This window comes from Strix uralensis, chromosome 2 (genome assembly GCF_047716275.1).
Source record: "Strix uralensis isolate ZFMK-TIS-50842 chromosome 2, bStrUra1, whole genome shotgun sequence".
In the NCBI taxonomy this organism is placed as follows: domain Eukaryota; kingdom Metazoa; phylum Chordata; class Aves; order Strigiformes; family Strigidae; genus Strix; species Strix uralensis.
This window is the reverse complement of record NC_133973.1, coordinates 27379366-27404261: the sequence shown is the minus strand read 5'-3', so window position 1 is coordinate 27404261 and position 24896 is coordinate 27379366. Positions and strand designations below refer to the sequence as shown.

General features: G+C 35.1%; 1 protein-coding gene across 1 annotated transcript in view; it reads left to right on the top strand.

Annotated features, from left to right (window-relative positions):
• Positions 1–743: 743 nt before the first annotated feature.
• TMPRSS15 (transmembrane serine protease 15) overlaps positions 744–24896 on the top strand; it is a 57985-nt gene continuing 33832 nt past the window's right edge. Inside the window, exons 1-10 of the mRNA XM_074860763.1 lie at positions 744–888; positions 3343–3473; positions 3775–3842; positions 4698–4742; positions 7005–7147; positions 11832–11948; positions 13873–13992; positions 19556–19664; positions 22330–22439; positions 24347–24484. Coding sequence (XP_074716864.1) covers positions 744–888; positions 3343–3473; positions 3775–3842; positions 4698–4742; positions 7005–7147; positions 11832–11948; positions 13873–13992; positions 19556–19664; positions 22330–22439; positions 24347–24484 — 1126 coding nt within the window. The remainder of the gene's footprint in view (positions 889–3342; positions 3474–3774; positions 3843–4697; positions 4743–7004; positions 7148–11831; positions 11949–13872; positions 13993–19555; positions 19665–22329; positions 22440–24346; positions 24485–24896) is intronic.

Genomic DNA, 24896 nt, shown 5'->3' with positions numbered 1-24896 from the left:
GAAGTGTTAATGAATTTCTTTCACTGTGTTATGATAATACACTAAATCAAGTATACTAATGTCAGGCCAAGATTTTCATTGTGATATAGAATGCTTTAAATCTGATCAGTGGTGTTGCAGAGGCTTTCAAATATCCCAGTTCTCAAACACTGGGCAGAGAACTGTTATGTCATACAAGAGTCTTATTTTGAGCTTCTACTGCTGAATTACCGTTCAGTGCTGAACACATTGTTGAACTATGGCAAAGTAGTAAATAACTCATTTGACAGCATTTCCTATCTACATAAAATTACTTTTAAAGTAACTTCTTAAGCATAATAATGAAAGATATGGCTTTCATTGTTGTCCTCATAACTGCACCTGTGAAGAATTAGCAAAAACCCTATACAAACTGTAAATCCAACAGCAGTATTTTATATTAATTTTCACTTAAATATATCAAATGACAAGAAATAATGCAAATCCGGTGACCAACCTTACATTTCTGTTGGTTTGCTTATTCTTTATCTGTGACATAATCTTAAGCATTTCCTTTCTGAAAAGATTTCTTTTCTTCATATTTGCATATCTTGTGCATGAATATGGCTGTTCGGTAATGTTGTAAAATCTTATGTCAATAAAGTTTTATGGTATAATTAGTTTACAAGCATCTCCTATAAATATCTGTTCATGTGGATTATTACCCACCTTTTCAGGTTGTGTCTTTTGTCAGTCCTTAATTCATACAAGTTTTTGAGGCAGAAATGAAGCTCAAAAAATCACCTGATAAGAAATATGTTCCTCTTAGTTACTATGAAATTTTGTTTGCTTCTCTGCTTGCAGTTTTTACGTGTGTCTGTGTTGGATTGATTGTACTTTCATGGTTATCAATCCAGCAGTTAGAACGAGGTAAGTAGCTAACCTTTAACCTTTTCAGGAGTTCTTCAATATATGTTCAGACTTTGAAGCCAGTGGTGTTGTCATTGTAATTATATTTCATATTTCATGCTATGCTTTTAATGCTGGGTGGGAGGGTTGGAGGGGGGGGTTATGTTTTCCTGCTCTCCTCCCCTGGAAATTGATGTGAAGAAAATAAGTAAAAATACAGGCACTTGAAGCATGTCCTGAAGCCATGTAAAATCATTTTCATGGTTTAGAGTTTGTGAGAGGTCCCTAGAAGGCAATCCAAGCTATAAAGCTTTGGTTATTCAATTGTATTCATCAACCAGATAAGGTAATATGGCAAGTTGTGAATTTTTGCTTTTTTCTCCATGTATGGGGCTTGATTTAGAAACATATACTGATAATCCACTGAAGTGTGTGGGGAGCTTTAGGTGTTCTACATCTCTTGGAATCTTTTCATTTTTACTAAAAAAAAATGTTAAAGTCATTTATTGGTGTGAGAGAGATTCTGCATTAGAATCAGCTCCCAGTCCTATGTAAAGTTAAAATCATTCTTAATATTTAGCCAATTATCAGAATGTGATAGAATCAAGCTACTGATACTCAAACTAAATTTAAAAATTGATGCAGGATGATTTTCAAATGGAACTGAAATTTTGGGTTAAAGATTTGGTGGATATATGTTAACTGTGCCCTGGTAAGGCCACTCCTGGAGTACTGTGTCCAGTTATGGTCTCCCCAGTACTTGAGAGATATGGAGATACTAGACAGAGTCGAGTGAAGGACTGGTGAGATTCTGGAGTCTCCATCCTTGGAGATATTCAAAATCTGTGTGGACATGGTCCTGGTCAACTGGCTGTAGGTGGCCTTGCTTGAGCAGAGGGGTTGGAGCAAATGACCTCCAGAGATCTCTTCCAACCTAACCCTTCTGTGATCTACATTTTTGATTGGAAGAAAATGTATTTAGGTCTATGGAGCCATCAACACTAATAGCAAAATGATATTTTGAAGTGGGGTGAAGGAAACAGGTTAAGCAAAATGTTCAAAAAATATATTTTTCATTATAGTGATTTTTGTAGCTGAAAAAATAATTCTGATACATTGACATTTTTGGTGCCTTTGTTAACCAAAAGTTAACTATTTCATACTGAAGCACATGAAGGCTAAAGTAGCTGTAAGCCGTATTTTTAAAAAACCTGTTTTTTCAGAATATTCATGTTTATTACTTTAGTTGCTATTGTTTTTCATTCCAGATTTTAAAACTTGTTGTCCCTACTGATTTTCTTCCCCTCTTACCAGAATACTATGACATTCCAGTAAAATAAAATGAGCTTAAAGGTAATTATGGTGTATTACTGCATCTAGAGACCTGCTTTAAATTAATGACTTAGGTTTTAGGAGATGAATAGGCAAGAATTTAATAACATATCAATAATAATTATCAAACATTTTTTGAAAATTATATTAGAAATATATATATATATAAATACCTTTTCTATTTGAAAACATTTGTTTAAACAGATTTGCAATTGTTGTAAGGATAAATGGTCTTCAAAGAAGTTCAAAGTAGTCTGCTGTTACTAGTTAATAGTAGCAAATTGGTGTCACTAGGCTGTGCCTTCCATCACAAGCTGTTTATTATAGCATTTATTAGTTATCTGCTTTTGTCTTAAAACTTGTTTTGTATGTTAATGCCTTCAAAAACAACCTAAAAATACCACTGGTACGGTAACTGGTAAGCAAAAGACATTTTCTATCACTATCAACCACATTAATTCAGGTCTTATATGAAAATTTCCAGTGTGTTACACAGTGAAGAAATATTTTTATAATGAAATGTTTTATGCATACCTCATATGCTGTAACACATTAAAAATCAAGATTAACTTTTCAATAAGGACCAGTTATCTAGTTTCCTCATAAATCCTCCAGCATTTCATACATGTGTTGGTAAGAAAGATCACATCAAAAATAGTTTAACTAGTCTGACACTAGTGTTTTCAGTGCTGCCATCAAAAACATAGTACATATATATAAAAAGTGCACAGCATGTAATACAGAAATTGTGAAGTAGTAATCCTTAATATTTTTAATCCAGAACACACAACTATTATTCTTCCTATGTATCTTTGTCCCTTGTGTTAAACATAACTGATCATAGCATTGTCTCCTTTATCTATTCACAAGTCTGCTGGAAAACAGCATTTAAAACAGAATTGAAAGTAATGAGAGCCAAGGACAAATAGTATTCATAAAAATATATTTATAGTTGCAACTATTGTAAACATTGAAAAATGTCATCACTTTTTTATAATCAGAACTAGGCAAAACATCTCTGATTACAAAGCAAAACAGAAAGCTAAAAGTTATTGCATTGATAATCTGCGTGGAATAAAATCTAATGTTTTTCATTTATTTCTATATCATTCAAACCACTGAATTATATTTTTAATTATCTAGCTGAAGCAGATGGGAATACTCATGCCTATATTGGAACATTTAAAATACTCTCTGGGACATCATTCACTCCTGCTTTGGAAAACAAATCATCAGCTGATTTTAAAATCCTTGCCTTTGATGTTGAACAGTTGGTAAGAACCTATTGGTCTCTGGTTAACTCAAGAGTATTTGGTAGATGCAGTAATTCCATAACATGATCTGCTGTTGATGGCTTTTTCCTCTCTCCAAAATTAGATATTTCAGGTCCTAAGCTTGGTCAGAACTAAATATATTCCTTATTTGTGAAAATCAGTGAAACATCAAGGAAAAAGTTTGCTTCTGTAGCCTAGATTTGGGAAGGAAAAATTATTTAGTATTAAAACTATGAATGCAGTTTCTAATTGGTTGTATTTTTATTACTGTATTGGTTCAAGATTTCTCTTTTTCCTATAGATACAAAAAGTTTTTCAAGCAAGTGACCTGAAAAACAAATTTAAGAGATGTGAAATTTCCCAGCTCAAGTAAGTACAGTTTAATTAAACTTTGCAAATAAACATCAAAAGTCCTCACTTAGATATTTCTCTCAGGAATGCTTATTATGCTTTGTTTTTCAAGAGATTCTGGGGAACATCCTATATTATTCCTTCCATGTCTTATGTCTTCCAAGTACTGCTGTGGGAAGTTTGACACCAATGTGGTTTTTTGGGCAAACTTCTTTCTTGGACTCCTATATGTCCATGCCTTGACCAAACCAGTAAGGCTGAGCCCAAAGACCAACTCACAAAACTTCTATATTTTAATGAATTGCTAAATTTTTTTTCTTTTTTTTTTTTCCCCCCCCAAGGTTTATTAGTTGTTCTGTGTTTGTAGGGTTGCTATCCCTTGACAACTAGAAGAAAGTTTAGGTTAGAGACCTGCTGGCATAAACTGAGATGAATGGAAATACACTCATATGTCCCTATGGACATGGATCCACTTAACTCATATTCCTTAGGGCACTAGCAAGTGAGGCTGTTATTTGACACCAGGTAAATCTGCACTCTGTGTGTCCTAGAAAGTCCATAAAATAGGTGCAGTAAGACCTGCTTCATTTTTTAAAGTTTGTTTGACCTGATTTTTCAATATCCTATTATGTTGATTGTCCTACTGAAGGCAAGCTGGCAAAAAAGTCCAGTATATGCAGTGAGGTCTGTAGTGTTAATTCCATCTGCACTGTTCTTAATAAGGTCCTGACTCAGCAAAACACATGTAATACTGTGTCCCGTTATTAAACAGTTTCAGAATATGCTTCCATCCTATCCACAACATTCCTCCACTCATGGGGAATCATATGCTTTTGTGCTGTGTTTGGGTTTATTGTTGGTTTTTTTCTACAGGAAATCTGAAGATGGACGTCAAAGATTCAAGAAGTCAGAGACTGGGTAATTCCATATGACAAATTTTACTTCAAATATGGGCAAGAGACAATTTTTTTCTGTGGACAGTAAATAGATGAAAAAAACCCCATCTTTAGAGTGGATAAGGCCCTCTAAAAAGCATATGACACTTCAAGACATGCCTCCAAAAACATCCTTTAGGATTAGAAGAAAAAAAGCTGTAATAGTCCCTGGGACTGTCAATTTAGAAAGAAAAATGGGAAATGTAAGGACAGTGAAGTAGGTAGGAAAGTACCTAGAGAGGAAAGGATATCTGTGCTGAGCTTGCTTGTGGAAAGCTGCTTAGACTTTGGGCAGATCTTACATTATCATTAGTAACTTAAGTTTTAAATAAAGGTCTGATGACACACTATGATAGGCAAGAACAAAACAGAGAACAAAATATTAAGACTCTAGAAGAACTGGAAGACCTTGAGAAATGATTGCTATAATTAGTTGGTATATAGGTCAGACCACAAAATTAAAGAAAAGTGCACATTACATGACAACAGATGATGCAATTCTGTGATTCTGTGATACCAGCTGTTCTTGTGACATTAATGCTTTCTGTAAATACATAAAAAGGATGAATATTCAAAGGAGATAGTTCAGTTGAATGACTGTGCTTGCAAAAGACAGATGGATATTAGCCAACTGTGAATACATGTATGTTTAATATAGGAAGCAGATTTGAATTAGAGCAGTCTTTTGGTTGGAATAGTGAGGGCATAAACCTAATTAGCTAGAAAGTTGGAATATGATCACTTTATGAAGGATTTTATAACATCAGGGAATGGAGTACACAGTGGTAGGAGTAGGTCACTTCCACGTTTTTGTCCTTGTGAAAGTAGATCCAACCAACACAATTTGATTTCTGCACATAGAATGGAATTATTCTCATCAAAATTTGGGCAACAGAGATGGAGACATCTCTGAGCTAGTTGCTCAAGACTCTCTTTGTAAGTGATGGGGTTTTGAGTTTTCTTATCTGGTCAATTTAGATGCTTTTTTTAGGAGGAGATCAATTATGCCAAAGAACAGCTTATTTCTTTCCATCAACTACAATGGGAATCTAGATATCTGCACTGTAAACACCTATATTTGGTAAAACCAATTCCACCCCCGTATCTTGACACAAATACAACAGACATCACAGAAAATATGATGTCAATGAATGTTGAATCCGGCTTTTAATGCATCAGTAAGGATTTGTCTTCATTTCCACTTTGAAATAATACTTGTAATATTACTTTGTCTCAGAAGTTCTTTTCTAGCTGACTCTTGTGATTTTAAAAGTGTTTACCCCTTTGGGCAATCGCCCTTGAAACTGCTGAGTCACAAGGATAGCAGTAAAAGCTTTTGTTTGCTCAGCATGGCCTAGAGGTTATCAGAAACATGTAAGAAATTAAAGAGGAGAGTTTTCCCACATATTGTAGATGGCAAACTATGCTCAGCAAAATGGCAGGATTAATCACCCCTTATCAAAAAGTACTACTGAGTCAGTTGCAATTGGGTAGTATAAATGCTTAAGAATATTAAGAATAAAAAGGTTTGTACCTGAATTTAAGTAAATGGAGAAAAACTTTTATCTTTAGCAAGCATCATACTTTGACACTACCTTAATCTAGCTACAAATATAAAGCAGTATCTAGAAGGGATGGGAGAGAGGATACAGAAAACACTCTGGATAAAATTCAGGCCTTATAGTAGTTAAATGTAATTTAACCACTGATTTCAAAATATCTGTGTTTTCAGCCATTACTGTTTCCTTATGAGAATCCAGGCAGTCACACAGAAGATCCTCACAGATGCAGAATCCACAGATGATGTTTGCTTTATAGAAGTGATCACTTTGTATTATATTTTTGTAACATGAATATATTATATAATTTTTATAACACTTCAAGGGTCACCATCAATATTTTAGGGCTTAAACTAGAACTGTTGAATAATAATAAACCTACTTCTCCTTTAGTTTATTTAAATTCAGCTCCATTGCAGCAATTGATATGAATGTTGTTTTGTGTTTTCCCACAGTGAAAGCAAGAGTAAATAAAGAAAAAAACCCTGTTTCTCCAAGGTTCAAACTAGCTGATAATTAAGACGTGTTTCTTTATGTGTCATCTTTGCCAGCCAACACTTAAAGATACTGTGAATTTGCAAATGGAACTTGTGTTGGAATGAGATATTGTCTAGATGATAAGTCATATGACAGATTTACTTCATTAGCTTGCATAACTAATCACCTTCTCTGTTTTGTATTGCTAGTGTTGTTGTGATCTTCAACCTTTATTTTACCCAGATGGTGACAGTTGAAAAAGTAAAAAATGATCTGGTTTTGGGTATCAACACAAATAAAACTAATATTACCCAGACTTTGAAAATTGATGTGAACAGCATACAAGTCACAGGTAATGCTAGTAAACATTTTTTCTCTGTATAAATCCTTGAGAACAAAGGTAACATGACGGAAAACTTTGACACTCCAACAGCAAAAGGACTGTTACGTATGCTCATGGGTGCCCTCCTTCCCCGTTACAGAACTTTCAGTGGCAGTTCAAAGAACCATTTACAACCTTGTCAAGCCAGGATTATGTGTGTTCACTAAGGAGCAGGTAAAGGACAAAATAGTGATTTCCCAGAGAAAACCACTCAATTTCATCATTTTTATATAGCATAACATTTGTAATTTCATTATCCCTCAGATTAAAGCAATTAAGCCCCAACTGTGTTCTTTCATAAGTAAATGCAGTTATCATTTTGTTTTGCTAAAGAATAAGGAAAAGGGCTCTGACTCATAGTGAGTGAAGTCTCATTTATTGAAAATATGTCAGTAAGAACAAAAAACAATACAGAGTGTGGCTTCTGGAGAAGTACGCCCAAGGAGCTGACTTCATATCCTCTAAAGCTTAGGTAATGTGTAAAAGAAAAAAAAAAGGAATTTGGCTTTAAAGACTAGGTAGTTTTAAATTCTGCAAATATACAAATAGAGTGATTTTATGTAAGTACTAGAAAATTTATCGAAGCCTAAGTGGAAGCTCAACAAGATCAATGGGAATCCTTGCTTTTACCTCAATAAGCTTCAAAACAGACCTTCACCGAGGATGAGGATAAAAAGTAATTTGAAACCTTTGAAGTGGAAGTTGATTAGCTGACATTTGAAGACCTGCTGGAGATACTATTAAGTAGCAACTTACTGCTTTAAGAAGAGTGGGACATCTGGCGTGCAATGTCTCTTACTCTATTCTAAAAGGTGCATTTTTTGCTAAGTACTTTGGATATTCAAAAGCTAAATTGAGAGTCTTGACATCTTTATTTCTCTTTATTACTTGCACCAAATATAAGAAGTTGTTCTAAATAACTGCACATCACTGTGGAAAGTGATTGCTCAATATACTTCAAAGATGCCACCAAAGAAATTTATGAAGAGCTTTTTAAAAGGTTGTATATCTGTTGATGAACTTTGAAGTAGTCAAACTTTTCTTGCTGTGGATCATTAAAATGCCTCTTTTCACATGAGATATAATCTGTCCATTCCATCAGGAGTGCTTCAATAAAATAACAACTGTAACTAATTAGCAATCATAATCATATATGGCACTTTTGCATCCTATATCTCGGTATGTTCTGCAAGTGAAGTCTTACTCCTATTTCAGAGAGGGAGGGAACTATGACACAGGTGTGACTTGCTTGAAATCACAGTTTTCACAGTGATTAAAAATAACTTTCTTTCTTGCAAATTATCCTAGGTTAATTTTAACTCATTTATCTGGTCTAAAAACTGTTCTATAAGACACAGGTGTTCTGAAAATCTCCATAGTGTAAAAAGTGTCAAGACAGATTTCCCAGATGAAGACATTTTATATGCAATACAATGAATAGGGACTGAGGATTGAAAGGCATTAGCATAGACCTTTCCTCTTTAGGAAGATTCATGGAGTTTGAGAAAAGACTGGGGTCAGGGTGAGATAGTCAGAAAGAGGGAAGCGGGACACTGCTAGTGATTCAAAGATAAATAGCCACAGCTGATTTTTTTTAAAAACTTTCTTTCTCTGAGTTGTATAAAACTAGATACTGTGCTATAAAAGGAATTTATAATGAATTTGCTTTCTTCCAGTAGCTGCTGAAAATCTTACTACAATGATGCCTTTAACATCCTCAGGTCAGTATATTTCATAAGACAGAAACTATTTTTTGTTATCAATACAATATGAAGAAACGTAAGACTTGCTGTTCAGCTGGTATAACTTAGTAAAGCTGCCTTGGCTGTAGCTGGGACTTGACTTCTATGGTCGTTCATTGATAGTGATAGATTCAGTGGTAGTTAGCCATCTTTCGTCGTTTCTGACCATTTGAGAAAGCAGTGATCTGAAGTCTGTACAAAAGCTCTAAGAGCTTAATTAGTGGATCAAATCAAAAGTTGAGTCTCCATCAACCAGCTGAGGTGCAAGCTGAAGCTTTCACAGATTTAGGCAGGTTGATGATGGGGAGTCCTACTCTCATGCTGTGCATACTAAGCAATGTTGATTGATAGACTTTCTTTTCACTATCACTATCATAGGGTATGAAGCAGACACAACTCCTTGGTCTTACAAATTCACGGAGTACAAACCTGCAAAAAGTCAGTCAGACAGCTGAATAATACAGTAGGTGCTTTGTAGCACTAGATGCAGGTAGAGCTGTTGCATACAAACTGCATATAAATTATCACTTACAAATTCTCCAGGTCAGGATACTAGACCAGAAGCTTCATGCAATTTATGTGAGCTAAAGAAATGCACCTATGAATATGGGAGCCAAGTATTTATTGATAATCTAATTACAGCCATAACAATGAAGGAGTTATTATTAGTCTAGTTACAGACCTACTAACGTGTATAGTCCAAAGTGTAAAATTACTACAGCTTATTCCCAATGATACAGTTAAAACTGCTAACATACAAATTTTTCCTATCTATTCCTTCCTCTGATATGTTATCTCAATGCTCTCCTGAGTTCTAAGTTCAGTGTTGCTAATCATCCTCAAGAATAAACTGGGAGGTGGGCAGGAGGTCCCAGAGGAAGGGAGAAAGGAGCTGGGACTTGTCAGCACCCCAGGCTGGAATGGGAATAAATTTTCTGGTGTGGATTCCTTTCCCCTTGGTCTTGGGTCTGCTTGGGGTCATTTTTGTATGTTTGCTAACACTGTCTGCTTCCTTGCTTTTTCTGTTTCAGTCCAAATCCCAATATATGCCCAAGTTTTACCATATGTGGTATGTTTACATCTGCTGAATGTTTGGGTTTTGGCTCTGTTGACCCTAAAACCATCATTATCCACCTCACATGTTACTTTACTGAGATCACGTAGTAATTGACCATTTGTGATTTGTGCTTATACCACTGATGTCTCTGTCACTGTCCTGTGCTTTTACTTTCATGGGTTTTGCTGTCAACTTCTGCATGCACTTTTGGGAGTGGCTGTAACAATCCCAATTCTTTTCAACAGTCTTCAAGACATAGCTTCCTGATAATTGTCTTATTAGAACTGCTCACTCATGTATACATCCATGTTTTAGGTCTTTGAATATTTCATTCCTTCCAAAATAGTCATCCTTTAGAAAATATGTAAACAGATATATGGGTAGATATGTATGTATATAACACTTTGGAAACTACTGGGAAGGAAGGAAGGAAGGAAGGAAGGAAGGAAGGAAGGAAGGAAGGAAGGAAGGAAGGAAGGAAGGAAGGAAGGAAGGAAGGAAGGAAGGAAGGAAGGAAGGAAGGAAGGAAGGAAGGAAGGAAGGAAGGAAGGAAGGAAGGAAGGAAGGAAGGAAGGAAGGAAGGAAGGAAGGAAGGAAGGAAGGAAGGAAGGAAGGAAGGAAGGAAGGAAGGAAGGAAGGAAGGAAGGACGTTTCCTTCTCTGAACGTAGCTGTGTGAGAACAGTCCATCCAGCTGCACCCTTCCTGCACCTTCTACTGGGCTTTCCTCTCTCTCTCTGCCAGTGGAACTGTGTCCTTAAATTTGCTGACATAGAATGCTCCATAATTCATTTAATATAAAATGGCCTAGCTTAGCTTAATAGTGTTTGCTAAATAAGGATGTTTTGGCAGAAAATTGGTAGGATGTCCTCATGCAACTTTGTGCACTAGGAGGTCTGGGAGAGCAGGAACATCTAACAAAAGTAAGTCTGTAATTAGCAACTTCTGCCAGCAAAACTGATAGATGACAAACTATAGAAAAGGCCTTACTACATCTCAGTTTATTCATTCTGGTCCTTCACCTTATAAACTAAGGGACAGGATCCATTAGCTGTAGTGACATGGGGATCTTTTTCAGCTGAGGACATCATCATCCTACTCACATATTTGAGTCTTAATGTAAAAAGTAAAAATAGTAAACAGGGATGCTAATGCAAATTCAAAGAGAAAAAAAAAAAAGACTATTTGAGAGCTGGAAACACCATGGGCATCCTCAGTGATTGTTATCAAAAGCACCACTAAGTGGAAGTTGTGTTGGAGAATGACATATAAGCATTCCATTTTTCCAGAATGTTTTGCGGTTTACTATCACTAATATAAATTTACTTATGTACCTAGGCATTTGTTCATGTGCAAATATGTATACACACAGGTATGTATGTATGCCTGTATGTAAATATACAAATACTAAATAGGTTTGAGGCTCTTCTCCTCACACTGCAATAACTGATTTGTTGAGCAAATTTATAAGAAAATGTACATATAAATTTTAGTACTAATATTAAAGTTGTTGTAACTTGTCTTGTTTCAACAGATCCCATGAGTTTAATTACAAGTTCCCTGGCACCAACTTCAGGTCAGAACTTTTACATATCAGGGGAAGACAAGAAAACATTGCTGTTATTTTAACGGGAAAAACACAAAAGACTTTTGAAGTCATTGAAAAACATGTGACTAGAGCTAAAAGAATGAGATTTAAAATACATTTGGGTTCCACATTATTTTTCTTATGTTTATCTTGACATTTGACCTTCAGGATCAAGTCACTCAAGCTTGCATTACCATATCATTACCTAAACTGGGGTTTGGGGGTACAGTAAATAATGCAGATATAAGAACAGACTAGCTGCTGCTTAGTTCTGCCCAAGCAACTGCAGAGGTGCTCCCAGAGAGCAAGAAGTAGAGTTCTAACCGTCGGTTGTGTTTGCCCATGTTCAGGACAACTCACCACAAGCAAGTCCTCAACAACTGTAGGTAGATAACTATATATGGGGAGAGCAGGGAGGTTATATAAAACAGTCTGAGATCTTAGAATTAGACTGCGTACAGCCTCTACTCTCATCACTCATTTCTCACATCGCATTCTTACAAATACGTGATATGCAGGTTTACCTTTGATTTGACTAAGGAGACCTCTTCAAAGAGAAGGGGCTTCTAAGGCTGTACATCCTACAGATATTTTATATGTGTTCTGTATATTGATGGATATATTGACATTTATACTGAGTGCTCATTTTTGTTTCCCATTATTTCTTGGAGCATTTTTTGGGGAAAAAAAAAAAAAAAAAAAGTTAGAAAACTCTTACATGACTTCCCATGGACAGAAAGCCAAAGCTGTTCAAATCTTTGAAAACCTCCCCTAGCCTTATTAAATGGTGAAATATACATGACATTTATAAGCATTTTCAAGTGGGTCTAATGTATTTACTGCCTTTTTTTGTTGAGCATAGAAATTACATTGCAATTTAGGGTAATTGTTTTAAAAAAGTCAAAATGTTTTACTAGAAGATTATAATTTCTTTCTATCCAGTAGGTGGCAATGCTGTTTAGTTTTCTGAGTTGAAGAATAAAGCTAGAATTGATCATGTCATATGTAAACAATGTTTTCTTGCATATTGGGCTTGTGCAAAAGCCATTTACAGATTATTGGTTGAGTTTTTGTTCTGTGTCTAGAATGCACAGTTTTGTCCCTGCTCATCTGTGGCATTTCATTCATTGGCTCTGTATCATCTCCAACACTTGACTAAAGTATGTTTGGTTTGCTTCACTTACCAACTGGATGCAAAATGGCAGCTCTTTTGCTTTACAATGTCTGCACTGCTGACACTGAAAGTGTTTTGTAAAGCACTTTGAAATGCTACAATCATCCAAACCAATTTCTATCTTTGTCACTTATATACAATATCATACAAGCATTTACTTAATCTGATTACAGAACTAACAGTTTTATGAAAAAATAAATCAAGCAATAATGGTTAGAGGCTGCAAGATCAGTTTTACAAATTAATATTTTTCCTTCTTGCATAAGGAATTTTGACCTTTTCCAGTAAGCATTCACTGAAGTAAAGAACTACATGAATAGATCTAGGTGAATAGTTTCCATATAATTTAATGCAATTTTCAAGGATTTTTATATTAGTAGTTACCCAACGTTTATTTTAGCTGCATGGTTTTCTTTGCTTTAATAAGACCTACTTGAATTCTACAGCTCTCTAAGACCAAAACCATCTAAAGACTAAAAGGGCATGTTTGCTGTGGGTGAACATATATGCTCTAGTAAAACACTGTTTAGTGCCACAATTTTAAAGATCTGCCCATGTATTTTATTTGAAGAAATTTGCTTTTAACTTATAAATTTAATTTGCAAACCTGAAAAGAATGGGGTTTCTGATATTCCCGGTATTTCAAAATCCAGCCTTAAAGGCTTTCATTTTCAAGATATGTTGGTTAAAAAAAAGAGATTCTTTAGCATGATGAAGTGCAATATTGTGATGTGCTGAAGAAATTAAATTGTACTCATCAAAAAACAGAGATTTTTTTTTGCTGTTATTTAAACCAAAGTACAGTTTTCTCATATTATTCAAGCATAAGAAATTGGAAAATGTCATTTATTATATTGCATAAAGTAGTTTATTTGGGTAAAGAAAGGAAATGGGAATTCATGGACATTTTCTTCTAGCCCCACTTAAAGCATAGTTTCAAAAAATATGTCACTTCTGAAAACTTATGTTTTTAGTATGTGATATTTCATTCCAGCCTTCTAAAAATGCAGTTTTGTAAAACACGATAGAGTGGTTGATTTGATTTGTGCTAAAGTAACCAGGGGTAAGTCAATTTTCCTTTGTAGGGAAACTACATTATTGCTGTATTGTTATTGCTATTGTCCTTATTATTTCAGCTGAGTGTTTGCCACCTGCTGAACTTTGTGATGATGGTGTAACCTGCATTAGAAAAGATTTATTTTGTGATGGAGTCTTCGATTGCCCAGATGGTTCAGATGAGTCTGAAAAAAGATGTGGTAAGGATGTAAACCGCTGTAAATCAGTGTTTTTAAACATATTTAAACCTGTCAGTAGTTTGTAAAGGGTTTACAGGCAATAAACTGCACAGTGGAGTCCAAATCAATTCTACTAATAACAAGAGTGATTGTTATAAATTCTGTCTTGTAAATTGAAAGGATTTTCTTTAAAATGCTTATTAATGAAGAATATGCTTAATAAATAATGAAGAAATGTTACAATCTGACTATATTAATATAAAATAGTATTGACATTTTTATTACTATAGAAATATTAATAATATTAAAAAATATAATGTAAAATATAAAATAATATAGAGATTTTATTTGAAGCTGTCTGCCAGTTATATCAAATAATGTTTTTTTCCAAATAAATTAAAATTATGACCCTATACAGATACAAAGTCACCTTCCCTAGTATCAAAAACCATCTAATGGCATATATGGAGTCAAAAGAGAGGTTTCTCTTTTGATTCCAGCATTAAGAATGTGATCATACAAAACACTAGTAACAGCTTTTCCCAGGTTACTATGTACACTCAGATACATTGATACCGTACATCCAGAAGGTTAGATGAGGTGGAAGGGAGGGGTCGGCAGTGGCAGCATTTCGCAGCTAGGGCAGGCGAGTGTAACTTCTGCCACAGTAGGATGGAGCCCTGGCAGGAACTCTAACTCTGTCTGTTGGCTTCCCACCTGCATCTCACTACACTTAGTGCAAGGGAATGGGAGTGTCTGTATGACTCTGACACAAATGCTGGAGCTGCTGGCACCACAGCGAGAGATGCAAGGTGATGATGTGAAAATCTGGGCAACCAGCTCTAGGTGGCCCTGCTTGAGCTGGGGGTTGGACCAGATGACCTCTGGAGGTCCCTTCCAACTTCAAGCCTTCTGTGATTCTGTGAAAATCTTACAAACCTGAAACCTGATTGGTTTTTAAGGGAAAAAGTTTATATCCTTCAGTGTCAGTGAGTTTGTTTGCCTTTCTCTGACTGCCTAGTTTTCCTGAGCGCCTTTTTGTGCAGAGCAACCACTGCTCCACATACCAGTGAACACTGTGAAATTGTACCAATGAGTCTGACTATGTTGCTGCTTACCAAAGTGCATGGGCAGCTTTTTGCTAGTTTTGGGAGAAGTTGGAGCAATTAAATTCCTGAGTGTTTTGTTTATTTGTTTGGTTTTTAAACATAGAATTTGGTGCTAGAGATCTCCAAAGCTTATTTCCCTTCTGCTGTGAGAACAGCCTTCTGAGCTTTCCTGAGAATAACAATGGCAGCAGTCTGGTCTGAGCTTTCAGAAACATGTAAAATGATGGGCTCTGGTTTAAAAACAAGCAAGCAAATAAAGGACTAATTTTTTTAAAGAATATGCAAGCCTGACTCTGAAGGCTGGTGACATGCTGACCCCTTCTGTCAGAAGTGGAATTTTCTTCAGAAAAAATAAGATGAACAGCAGACCTGACCATTATCTGCATTTTTTTGAGTGCAGCCAACATAGAAGGGAGACTTAGCTGAACTTTTTGGGGAAAATACCCATCAAAATCCTTCAGTAGAATATCCACTGAAATGCATCTAAATGTCTAGTTAGCATAACAGCTGCATCTAGCTAGATCATAACAATGATGGGTTCTGAGAAGGCCCCCTCTATGGTTGAGGAAATCAGAAGGTCTTAAAGTATCCTCAGCTAGACCTTTGTTCCACTGCAAGAGTTCAGGTAGCACAACCCCAAAGGGGTACATTCATTTCTATCATACTGTTTTTCAAGACATAGATTTTGTTTGAGGTATTTGTTTATTTGGTTTATTTTACTTTATTTTAAATCTAGCTAAATAAAAAAGTGACTTGTAGCTAAAAAGTAGTATTATACATCTTATCAAAATAAATGTTTTCTAGTTACTATGAATGATTAGGTCTGAGTTTACAAGTTTTTCTCACATTTTATTAAAGATACTATGGTCAGACCTCTTATATAGGACAGAATTTAATTGATACTCATACACTGGTAGATACAGACAAAAATAAGCTCACCTACTTGCAGTCAAAATTATGTATACATGACTCAGCTGTGGCCTGGAGGCTACACAGTGGTTTAAGTTATGAATTGTGCTTGAGTAGTTTTTTTTCAGCAGAGGCATAACCTCTTATGAACATGGCTTTTGGATCTGGTTTACATCTCTCCCTGAATCTCTACCAAATATAAGTTGTAAATGATCTGCTCATTTGTAACTGAGGATATTATTTCTTAATCAGCATTTTAACAGGCACTAAAGAATATGCACAACTAGCTGACAATTTCAGGAACATACATACAAGTAAAACTAAATACAATATCATAAGAAAACTAGCTACCGTTACAGTCCACTTCAGGGAGCTAGATGATTTGCCCCTGTTCATCTTACTGATTCCTGGTATTTCCAAGCAATTTGTTTAGCAGTTTCAGCTCATAACCTTACAGAAATACAATTCTGGGTGGAGAACAAATTGTTGCTCCATGACTCTTATGTTGCCTTTTCAGCCTTAAAATTTTCCATCCAAAAACTCAGAGCTTTTCTAAATTTATATATTTAGGTTTCTTAGCAGACTCTGCAAAACCAGTGGAATGAGTGTCAATAAGCCATATGCACGTTTGGGATACCTGCCAATTTTTCCACCTCTTTGATTTTTCACTTATGTCCCATCCCTCGAGTAACTTAATACAGTCATATAAAAGCTAAAATTGTCTAGATTTTCAGAAGTGTGTCAGAGTTTCACAATGAGATTTACAGCCAATTCATAATTTGTGCTACAAGTGCTCTTGCACACAATGGAGCTGCTGCTCTTTAAACAACTTTGTTTTTTCATCTTGATTATTATTCCCTCTAGTACTTCTGATTTTAGCATATGTTAGTAGTTTTAAAATATAGGATACGAGGGTGAATTTCAATAGTCTCATCCTCCATTAGGTAGACTACAGTAAAATCTCAGATTCTCAGCAGAGATTCAGGCAACTGAACACCTTCATTTTTTTGGTTTTATTGATTAAAATTATCTTGAAAGGTTTCTTTCTGGCTCTGCAATGCAGTGCAGTAACAAAAGGCATTGCAAAAGTGCAGTTAGCAATTTCAATGAAAGGGTCTCTAGAGAAATGTGAAAGTCTGAACAGCATCTATTAATAATGGCTGGCATTGCTGAAAAGCAGCCATGTAACACATAAGTGTAAGGAAAGGGAGACTGGAGGCTGATCCCAGGAGGTGATTGTCTCTGCAGATTCTCTTTGCAGTTAGTGTATGTCTAGGCTAACATTTTGTGAGTACCTACCTCACAGCATCACCACAGCACTGACAGGTATTAATCGTATATAAGCCAGGAAGTAATGTACTGCCCTTGGCAGAGAAAGGTCTTGTCAACTGAAATATGTGGGCTTGATTTGACAAGTTTGGCGAGCTTCTCCCTGCAATTCAAGGATAACAGGATTAAGCCCTCCTAATGTGCCCTGTATGCAACATGAGTAAATCAAAATGGACAGCAGGATGCATGTTTGGGAAACAGTGAAAGTGGTTCCTACAAAAGATGTCTCCTGTCTCATCAGGAGAACAGCTGAGGCTTATCTGACGGCTCCAGGAGGAGGCAGAAGTGAAATTACTTCTGTGACCCTGCCTGCCTTTGACCACAGCTGCCTCCTCCCTGCAATGAGGAAGAACTGGGAGGTTCTTCAGGGAAATAGAACCGGTCTCAGCTATATTTCTGCTCATTCCTGAGATACTAAGCACTGACTATTGCTAGGCTGTGGATGACCAGCTTAAGGACTTTTGCCTGAATCTTTCTGTCCTGTTTCAAGTTACTGTCTCTTAAGAGATAAGAAGAAACAAATAAAAGTAAACAAGAACAGAAATTAATTATTGACAAGAGCAAACATTTGTCATTAACTTTATTAGAACAATATGCTATGTCTCTATTACTGCCAGTGCTATACATTCTTTTTTAGATCAGGATGTGTCTTGCTAACCACATGTTGACAGTACTACTTTTTTTGCACACTTCATTAATAACAAGCCGGGCACTTCCCTTCTTCTCACACTGATGTTATTCTTCTCAATGGGAAATGGTTGTAAATATTAGCCCATTGGTAAGGACAGGAAACATATGAATAAAAAAGGACAGAAAAAGTCCTTCTATGCCAAAACCCAGCTCTAAAGCTGTAGCCTATTCTGATAAAAAGGTTATATAGAATAGCAGGGACTTTTCCCTATGTATTTAAAATCTTATGTGTTCTGTTTTCCTCTCAAAGGCCATGTAGATTGCAAAAGGGAATATGTTTCTAGTCTAGCTCATGCATTAGACATATCATTGTTAGTGAAATTTATTCTGCACAGTTTTTATTAACAGTGCATGAAACAAAGCTTAATTTTTATGTTGTGTTTGCTAAAGTGGTAGTCAGAAAGAATTTTACACTTATAAAAAGAACAGAGAAGGAGACTCGATTTATCATTTTATATATCATTTCCCAGAGGAGGACTATGCTCAATAAAATTTCCATTTAATTTTCAGTATGATTGATTATTCATAATTTGGATAGTCATTATAGGTATGATTTAATTTCTGATGTTAATGAAAAGCTCTAATTTCTGATTATCTGCCTCAAATTGATGAACTTATCCTTATCTCTCCAGATAATCATGTATGGTACTGATTTTATCCTTATCTGAAAGTTCTATGATGCTTTCTGAAAAACTGAAGAAAAAACAGTCAGACAGATTCCTAACATAATGTTCAAGAGACGCAGCAAAAGCTTCAACAGTGCTTCAGTGTCTGCTGAAATAAAATAACTCTACATGAATTAGCATTTTCAATCTTGCTGAGGCTTAAAAATACATATTTTGGTTTTAAATAACTGATTTTTAAACGGAATAACATCAGTAGAATGGAATAGCAGCACCAAGGTAACAAAACTAATTCAAAAGCTTTTTGAAAAAATGTATGATGATGGATGACATTTACCTCAGATGACTGAATTCAATAGCTGGCAGGAAACTTAGAATATCCACTTATCTGTTTGAGTACTTCGTAATATATAAGGCGAGGAACTAGGAAGCCGCTCATAAAAGTAGAGATAGCAATAGTCAACTATATCTCTTCTTACTTTTATTCACATGATATCAAATTGTTTCTGGTAGTGCAAACACAGTTTCCTGATTTAAAGTAGCTGTAGATAATAACTGTTAAGGCAAGATCCCGTTTCCTTACAAATGTATAAAAGAAAATGAAAGAAAGAGAGTTGGATTAGTTGAATCCAACTGTTGGATTTGAATTATTTTGATTGGTTTGGATTAGTTGGATTTTCTCTAATTTAAAAGGGAATTATCTGTACTGCTTTTTTTCTCATATAGTACTTTGAGATTAAATAGTCATAGGAATTAGAAGTGGGAGTAAATTGGTAGTGTGTTTTACTTTGTCTTCCGATTGTTGTTTACAAAGCATGTCCAAGGTAACCCATGTAAAACAGTATCTAAGGTCACCCTCATTTTGGTTCTGATTCTGTTTTTCAAATGGGATTTTGACAAACTTTCTTCATTATATCTTTACAGCTGCAGTTTGTGATGGAAAATATATGTTGACGGATTCCTCTGGGTTTTTTCACTCTATGAATTATCCAAAACCATATAATGCAAATATCATTTGCCAATGGATTATACTGTAAGCCATTTTCCAATAATTTTCTACAAAACATTTGTTGGATTATGAGGTGATATTGTTTCCTGCACACGAACCTTATGCCATTTGTTCATATTCCCAAATACCCAAGCATGGAAAATATGTAATAACATTTTCTTCTTTTTATTTATGTAACTTCTTTGAAAAACTGCATGCCTAAAACCCATAACCATATCAATAATTTTCACACTTACAAAAATTCTTAGGTATGATTTTGAGAATCTCATGTATTATATGCATGCACAGGAATATATTTGTACACTCAAATCACATAACTGCAAGATATTTGTTTCAAAGTATTACAGTAAATACTAGTTTTTAGGTAATAGTTTTATATGATATAACTGTTACTAACAGATGGAATTTTCAAGAATTCCCTTGTCATTTATGGGTACACATTTCATCTGAGAGTTAACAGTACCTGTGCTCCTAAGTCATTTAGGAATATGTTTTTAAAATGCATGAGTATCATTTGATATAATAACACCAAATGCCTTTTAAGCCCTAGGCACAAGAAGTGGAATTTGTTTAACGAAGGGTACATACCTACAGGGAGGGACAGTTATTTGACTTTAACACTCTAGGTCCACACCTACAGGGAGGGACAGTTATTTGACTTTAACACTCTAGGTCCGCTTCATAGGCCAGGGAGAAAAAAAGCCATAGTATGTGATAAATCTCATCCTAAAGCACACATCTAAAATAAGTTAGATAATTGCAATTTGGAAGCTCCCAAAAATCCCTACAATGACTGCCAATTCAGAAGTTACTGCTTTGAAAGGCAGTAATTCTTATTATGGGTTTGTAATAATGGCCATTCTTTGATTCTGAGAAGTATTAATTTGGTAGAGGAGTTTCAAAGGAGATTCAGGAAATGTCTTTAAAACTGGATAAGATTTGGACTTCTCATTCCCAAGGCTCCTTTGAAAGTTCTAGCTTCTGAGTTTGTTCAGGACTTTTGTCTTCACCTCGACACTTCAGGAAAAAGTCATGGTTTTGCTTCTGTTTAGTACATATGTTCCTTCTCATCTTCAACAATACTATTTACCGATAATTACTAGCTACACCAGTTTTAAAATATAGGTGTGTCACAGGAAAAGCATCCTTTAGAATACAAATCTAATTTTTTCCTCAGCTTATGGTGTTGCAGAATTTGAGCACGATAATCATGTCTCAAGTACACTACCTCCTTCTAGGCTGTTAATTTTGCTTCAAATGCTACTACAGCTGCAAGAAGCATTGTATTAGGTGGATATCTATACCAGGTATGTAGCTAAGAAAAGCTTGATTTTGGAAAGAATCATGAGTAATTCTGAATAATATAGTACAGGTGCTGCAGATCTGTGTAATTACAGGTTGATCAATGACAAAAACAACCATCAGGTTTCATTTTCCGGTTACCTGCTTTAAAAAAATCTGTCAAGAGTAAAGGCCTGAAAAATTCAATATGGTACTCAAATTTTGTCTGCCTTTCAAAAAGAAGTGTTTCTGTGAGGGAACCTTTTGGGTTTTCCAGTAACCAGTGAGAGACATTTTATCCTATTGTTTTTATTATCCCTATAAAAATGTGTTAAAAGTCACCCCATAATACATTCAAGATTTGATTTCTTTTCTGGCTTTCTTTGTCTAGAAAGATTTCCCCATTACCTTTAGGAAAAGTTTTTACATTTTCACCCCATTAATCTCCTCCCCAAATGAACATGTAATTTCCTCTCCTTTTAAAAGTAAGATCAGCATGCTCAGTATTTCCCTGAAAGATTATCTTGCTGAAAGATTACCTTTCAGCTATATTTTTTACTCTTTTCAAACCAAGGATATTTTTTTCCTATGGAGAAATACATAACAAAAAACAAAGAAAATGCAAATATTCATGCTTCTCTACTAATTGGTACTGATAAGCACCAGCAGGTTGCTGTTGAAAGCTATCTTCATTGGGTCTCTCAATTCCAGAAAACAACAAATAGAGGTATAGGAATTTAAGCTGATTGTGACAGTAGAGTTTTAGAATTTGGACTACCATATATGTTTAGTGGAAAGGCAATGGGAGAACTACTTAAATATAGATTACTGAAAGAACATAACTGCAGCAAAATAAAACCCAGCATTTTTTACACTTTAGTTAAAGTGACTTTAGGTATTAAACTTACTGGGTGATGGTTACGTTTGATAACATGTTCCCAAACAGTGGGTTTGAGATCCTCAAATCTTCATACAAATCCTGGTTTTGTCATGAGAGGCATTCTTTTGGACTTTTGTGAGACAGATTTTGATACCGTGATAGTCATATTGATACCGTGATACCATTCCTCTGACTTTAGGAATTCTACCTGAGCAGTGAGATGTTATCTATTAGTAACATGTATTAAAAAGTAATTGTAAATCAATGAGGTGCAGATAAAAAAAAATATATATACTTAGTAAAGGCATACCTGTACTGTTACAAAAGTTTTATGCCCTATTTCTTTGATAATTTTATAAACTGGAAGTTAGGCAAATAGGTCATCTTGACTAATAATCTTTATTAATGTAATTTCACATCATTTCTGAATTTAACATCATTCAAACACGCGATGAATACTACGATCAAAAAAAGATTACTAGAACATGAATTTCAGTTCTGAGGTTTATTTTTCTCTTGTTATCTTAGAGTGCCTCAAGGATTATCAATTAAACTGAACTTTACTTCTTTTGATACACAACAATATGGGGACAATTTGAATATTTTTGAAGGTATAGGACAAAACAAGATTTTAAGAGGTAAGGTTATTTTTCAGCTAATATTACTTTTCCATTAATATATTTTAAGTGGTAAAATAAGCATTTTTAAGTGAAAAAAAATGTATGCGTATGTTTAAGTGGAAGAATGCATCTGTGTAAAGGTACCCTGTTAGACAATTGATCTTGATATTTATGAAGTGACCAGATAAATGCTTCCCTAATATATTAAGAAATATCTACTTTTTTTTTAAAGATCTTATTCAACAATCTTGATAACTTAACCAGAGCCATGGTCCTATGGGGTCCATGTTTCATTGGAAGTATGTTGTCAGAAGATCCTGTAACATCACACACAGTAACATAAACTGAAACTGTTGGGAGAAATACTATGATACTCCCTGAAATTCATTACAAGCATGGCATTTCTTTCCTCAGACCTTGAAATATTGATGATACCTTATCTCTGTCTCTAGATTCTATTCTGGAAAACTGGGATTTTGCCCATTTTTCACAAGATCTATCCAGCTGAATTCATTAAGATATGAAATACATGTACTAGAAGATAAATATGTAGAGATAAGTCAGAAAGAAATATTATTATTTATCCTATTTTTGGAAGCAGGGCAAGAATGGGAATGAGAAATAGTAAAATACTCATAAAATAAAGAATGGAGAAATTCTACCCTTTCAGTAGTGCTTTGAATTTTACCCCATTTTGGAATTTCAATTTAGATATGAGAGATTGCTTCAATAATATTCTCTGCAACAACCATTAACTTGCATGGATTTAAGGACTGCTGTGGTGTTGACCAGTGATGCCACAAAGACATAAAGACAACATTAAAGACTGTCCTCCAGTGCATTGCCTAAAACTTTGCAGTTTGAGGGGTAGATTTCCAGGTGTTGGAAATACCAAATATAGAGGAAAGAAGGACTACAAGACATTTCCAGATTAAGACTCTCCACTTAAGTAAGTAAAAGAATGTGAGAAGGAGGAAGGAAAATAGTGCACATAAAATTAAAAATATGAACGATGATGCCCGTTGTCTTTCCTTAATAATTTGGCACTGTTTCAAATATACAGTATTACAAGTAAGTAAATAGCTGCTCCTCAGAAAAGCAAAGTTTACGGTGAGGAATTCAGGATTTTCTAGTCACTAGTCTAACTGTTGTTGCCTGGCATCATATCAGCTTTAGATGGAGGAGCAACTGTTTTACTGTAGGATGACTGGTATCAATCCTTAAATTTCATGCATATGGAATATATATGAGCGAATTGAAATTAATTTAGAATTTAAAGTCAAAATTTAGATTCACTGTACCATAGAATCATAGAACTGCCCAGGTTAGAAAGGACCTTGAAAGATTTTCTGGTCCAACCTTTCATGGAAAAGGGAGCCTAGATAAGATTATCTAACACTCTGTCCAGTCACTTCTTGGAACATTGCAGTTGTTCCTGTGCTATGTGCCTTCTTGAATACATCATAAAATGAAATTACTATGTAATTTCACAGTTCCCTTACTCTTTGAATATCTGTAAGTGTATATGCTAATTATTAAACTATGAGAGTAAGTATATATGACAAACATATGTAATCAATACTGTGATTCTAGAGTTTCAGAGTCCATATCTAAATCTTGAGAACATTTGCAGCATAATAAGCATGGATATGAAGATTATGGTGTTGAATATATGTACTATAAGAGATGTTTCTCCACAAGCTGATATCCATATTGATGAATATGAGAGATGGGCTATATGGCAGCCAAACAACTAAATGCCTTCAGGGTTTTGAAGCTATTGTTGGCAGGATCACAGTACAAGAGGGAAAGCATTCTTTAAGTCTCAAAAAACTAATCCACTGTATCTTTGTGACAGCACTGGGGATTTTAATGTGCATGGGATTGTTTTCTCTCTGATTATATTATTCTTTATTTGTTCTCAGCTTCTCTATCAGGGACTAATCCTGAGACAATTTACATTTTTTCTCATGAGGCTACCGCACAGTTTATATCCGATTATTCTGAAAATTACAATGGCTTTAATGCAACGTATACTACATTTAACGCAAATGAACTAAACAGTAAGTGTTCTCTTTATGTGTGTGTGTTTTTTATCCTGAAAGTTTGGTGAAACTGTATTTTCAGTTTGACAAAATGCAGATTTAAAGGGAAGCAGTATTTTCTGGCCTCAGTCTACTAACTAGATTCACTTTGAGACATTTCATACTGTTTTAAAGATCAAGCCACTGATTTGACTAAGACTGTCCACAGGTTTAAAGGCCTGTATCTACCAGTAGGCTGATGCCTTACAAAGTTAATCTATTTAAATAAGAGTAAAACTCTGTCCATATCATAGAATCATCATAGGATCGTAGAATGGTTTGGGTTGGAAGAGATCTTAAAGATCATCTAGTTCCAACCCCCCTACCGCAGGCAGGGACACCTTCCACTACATCAGGTTGCTCTAAGTCCCATCCAGCCTGGCCTTGAACA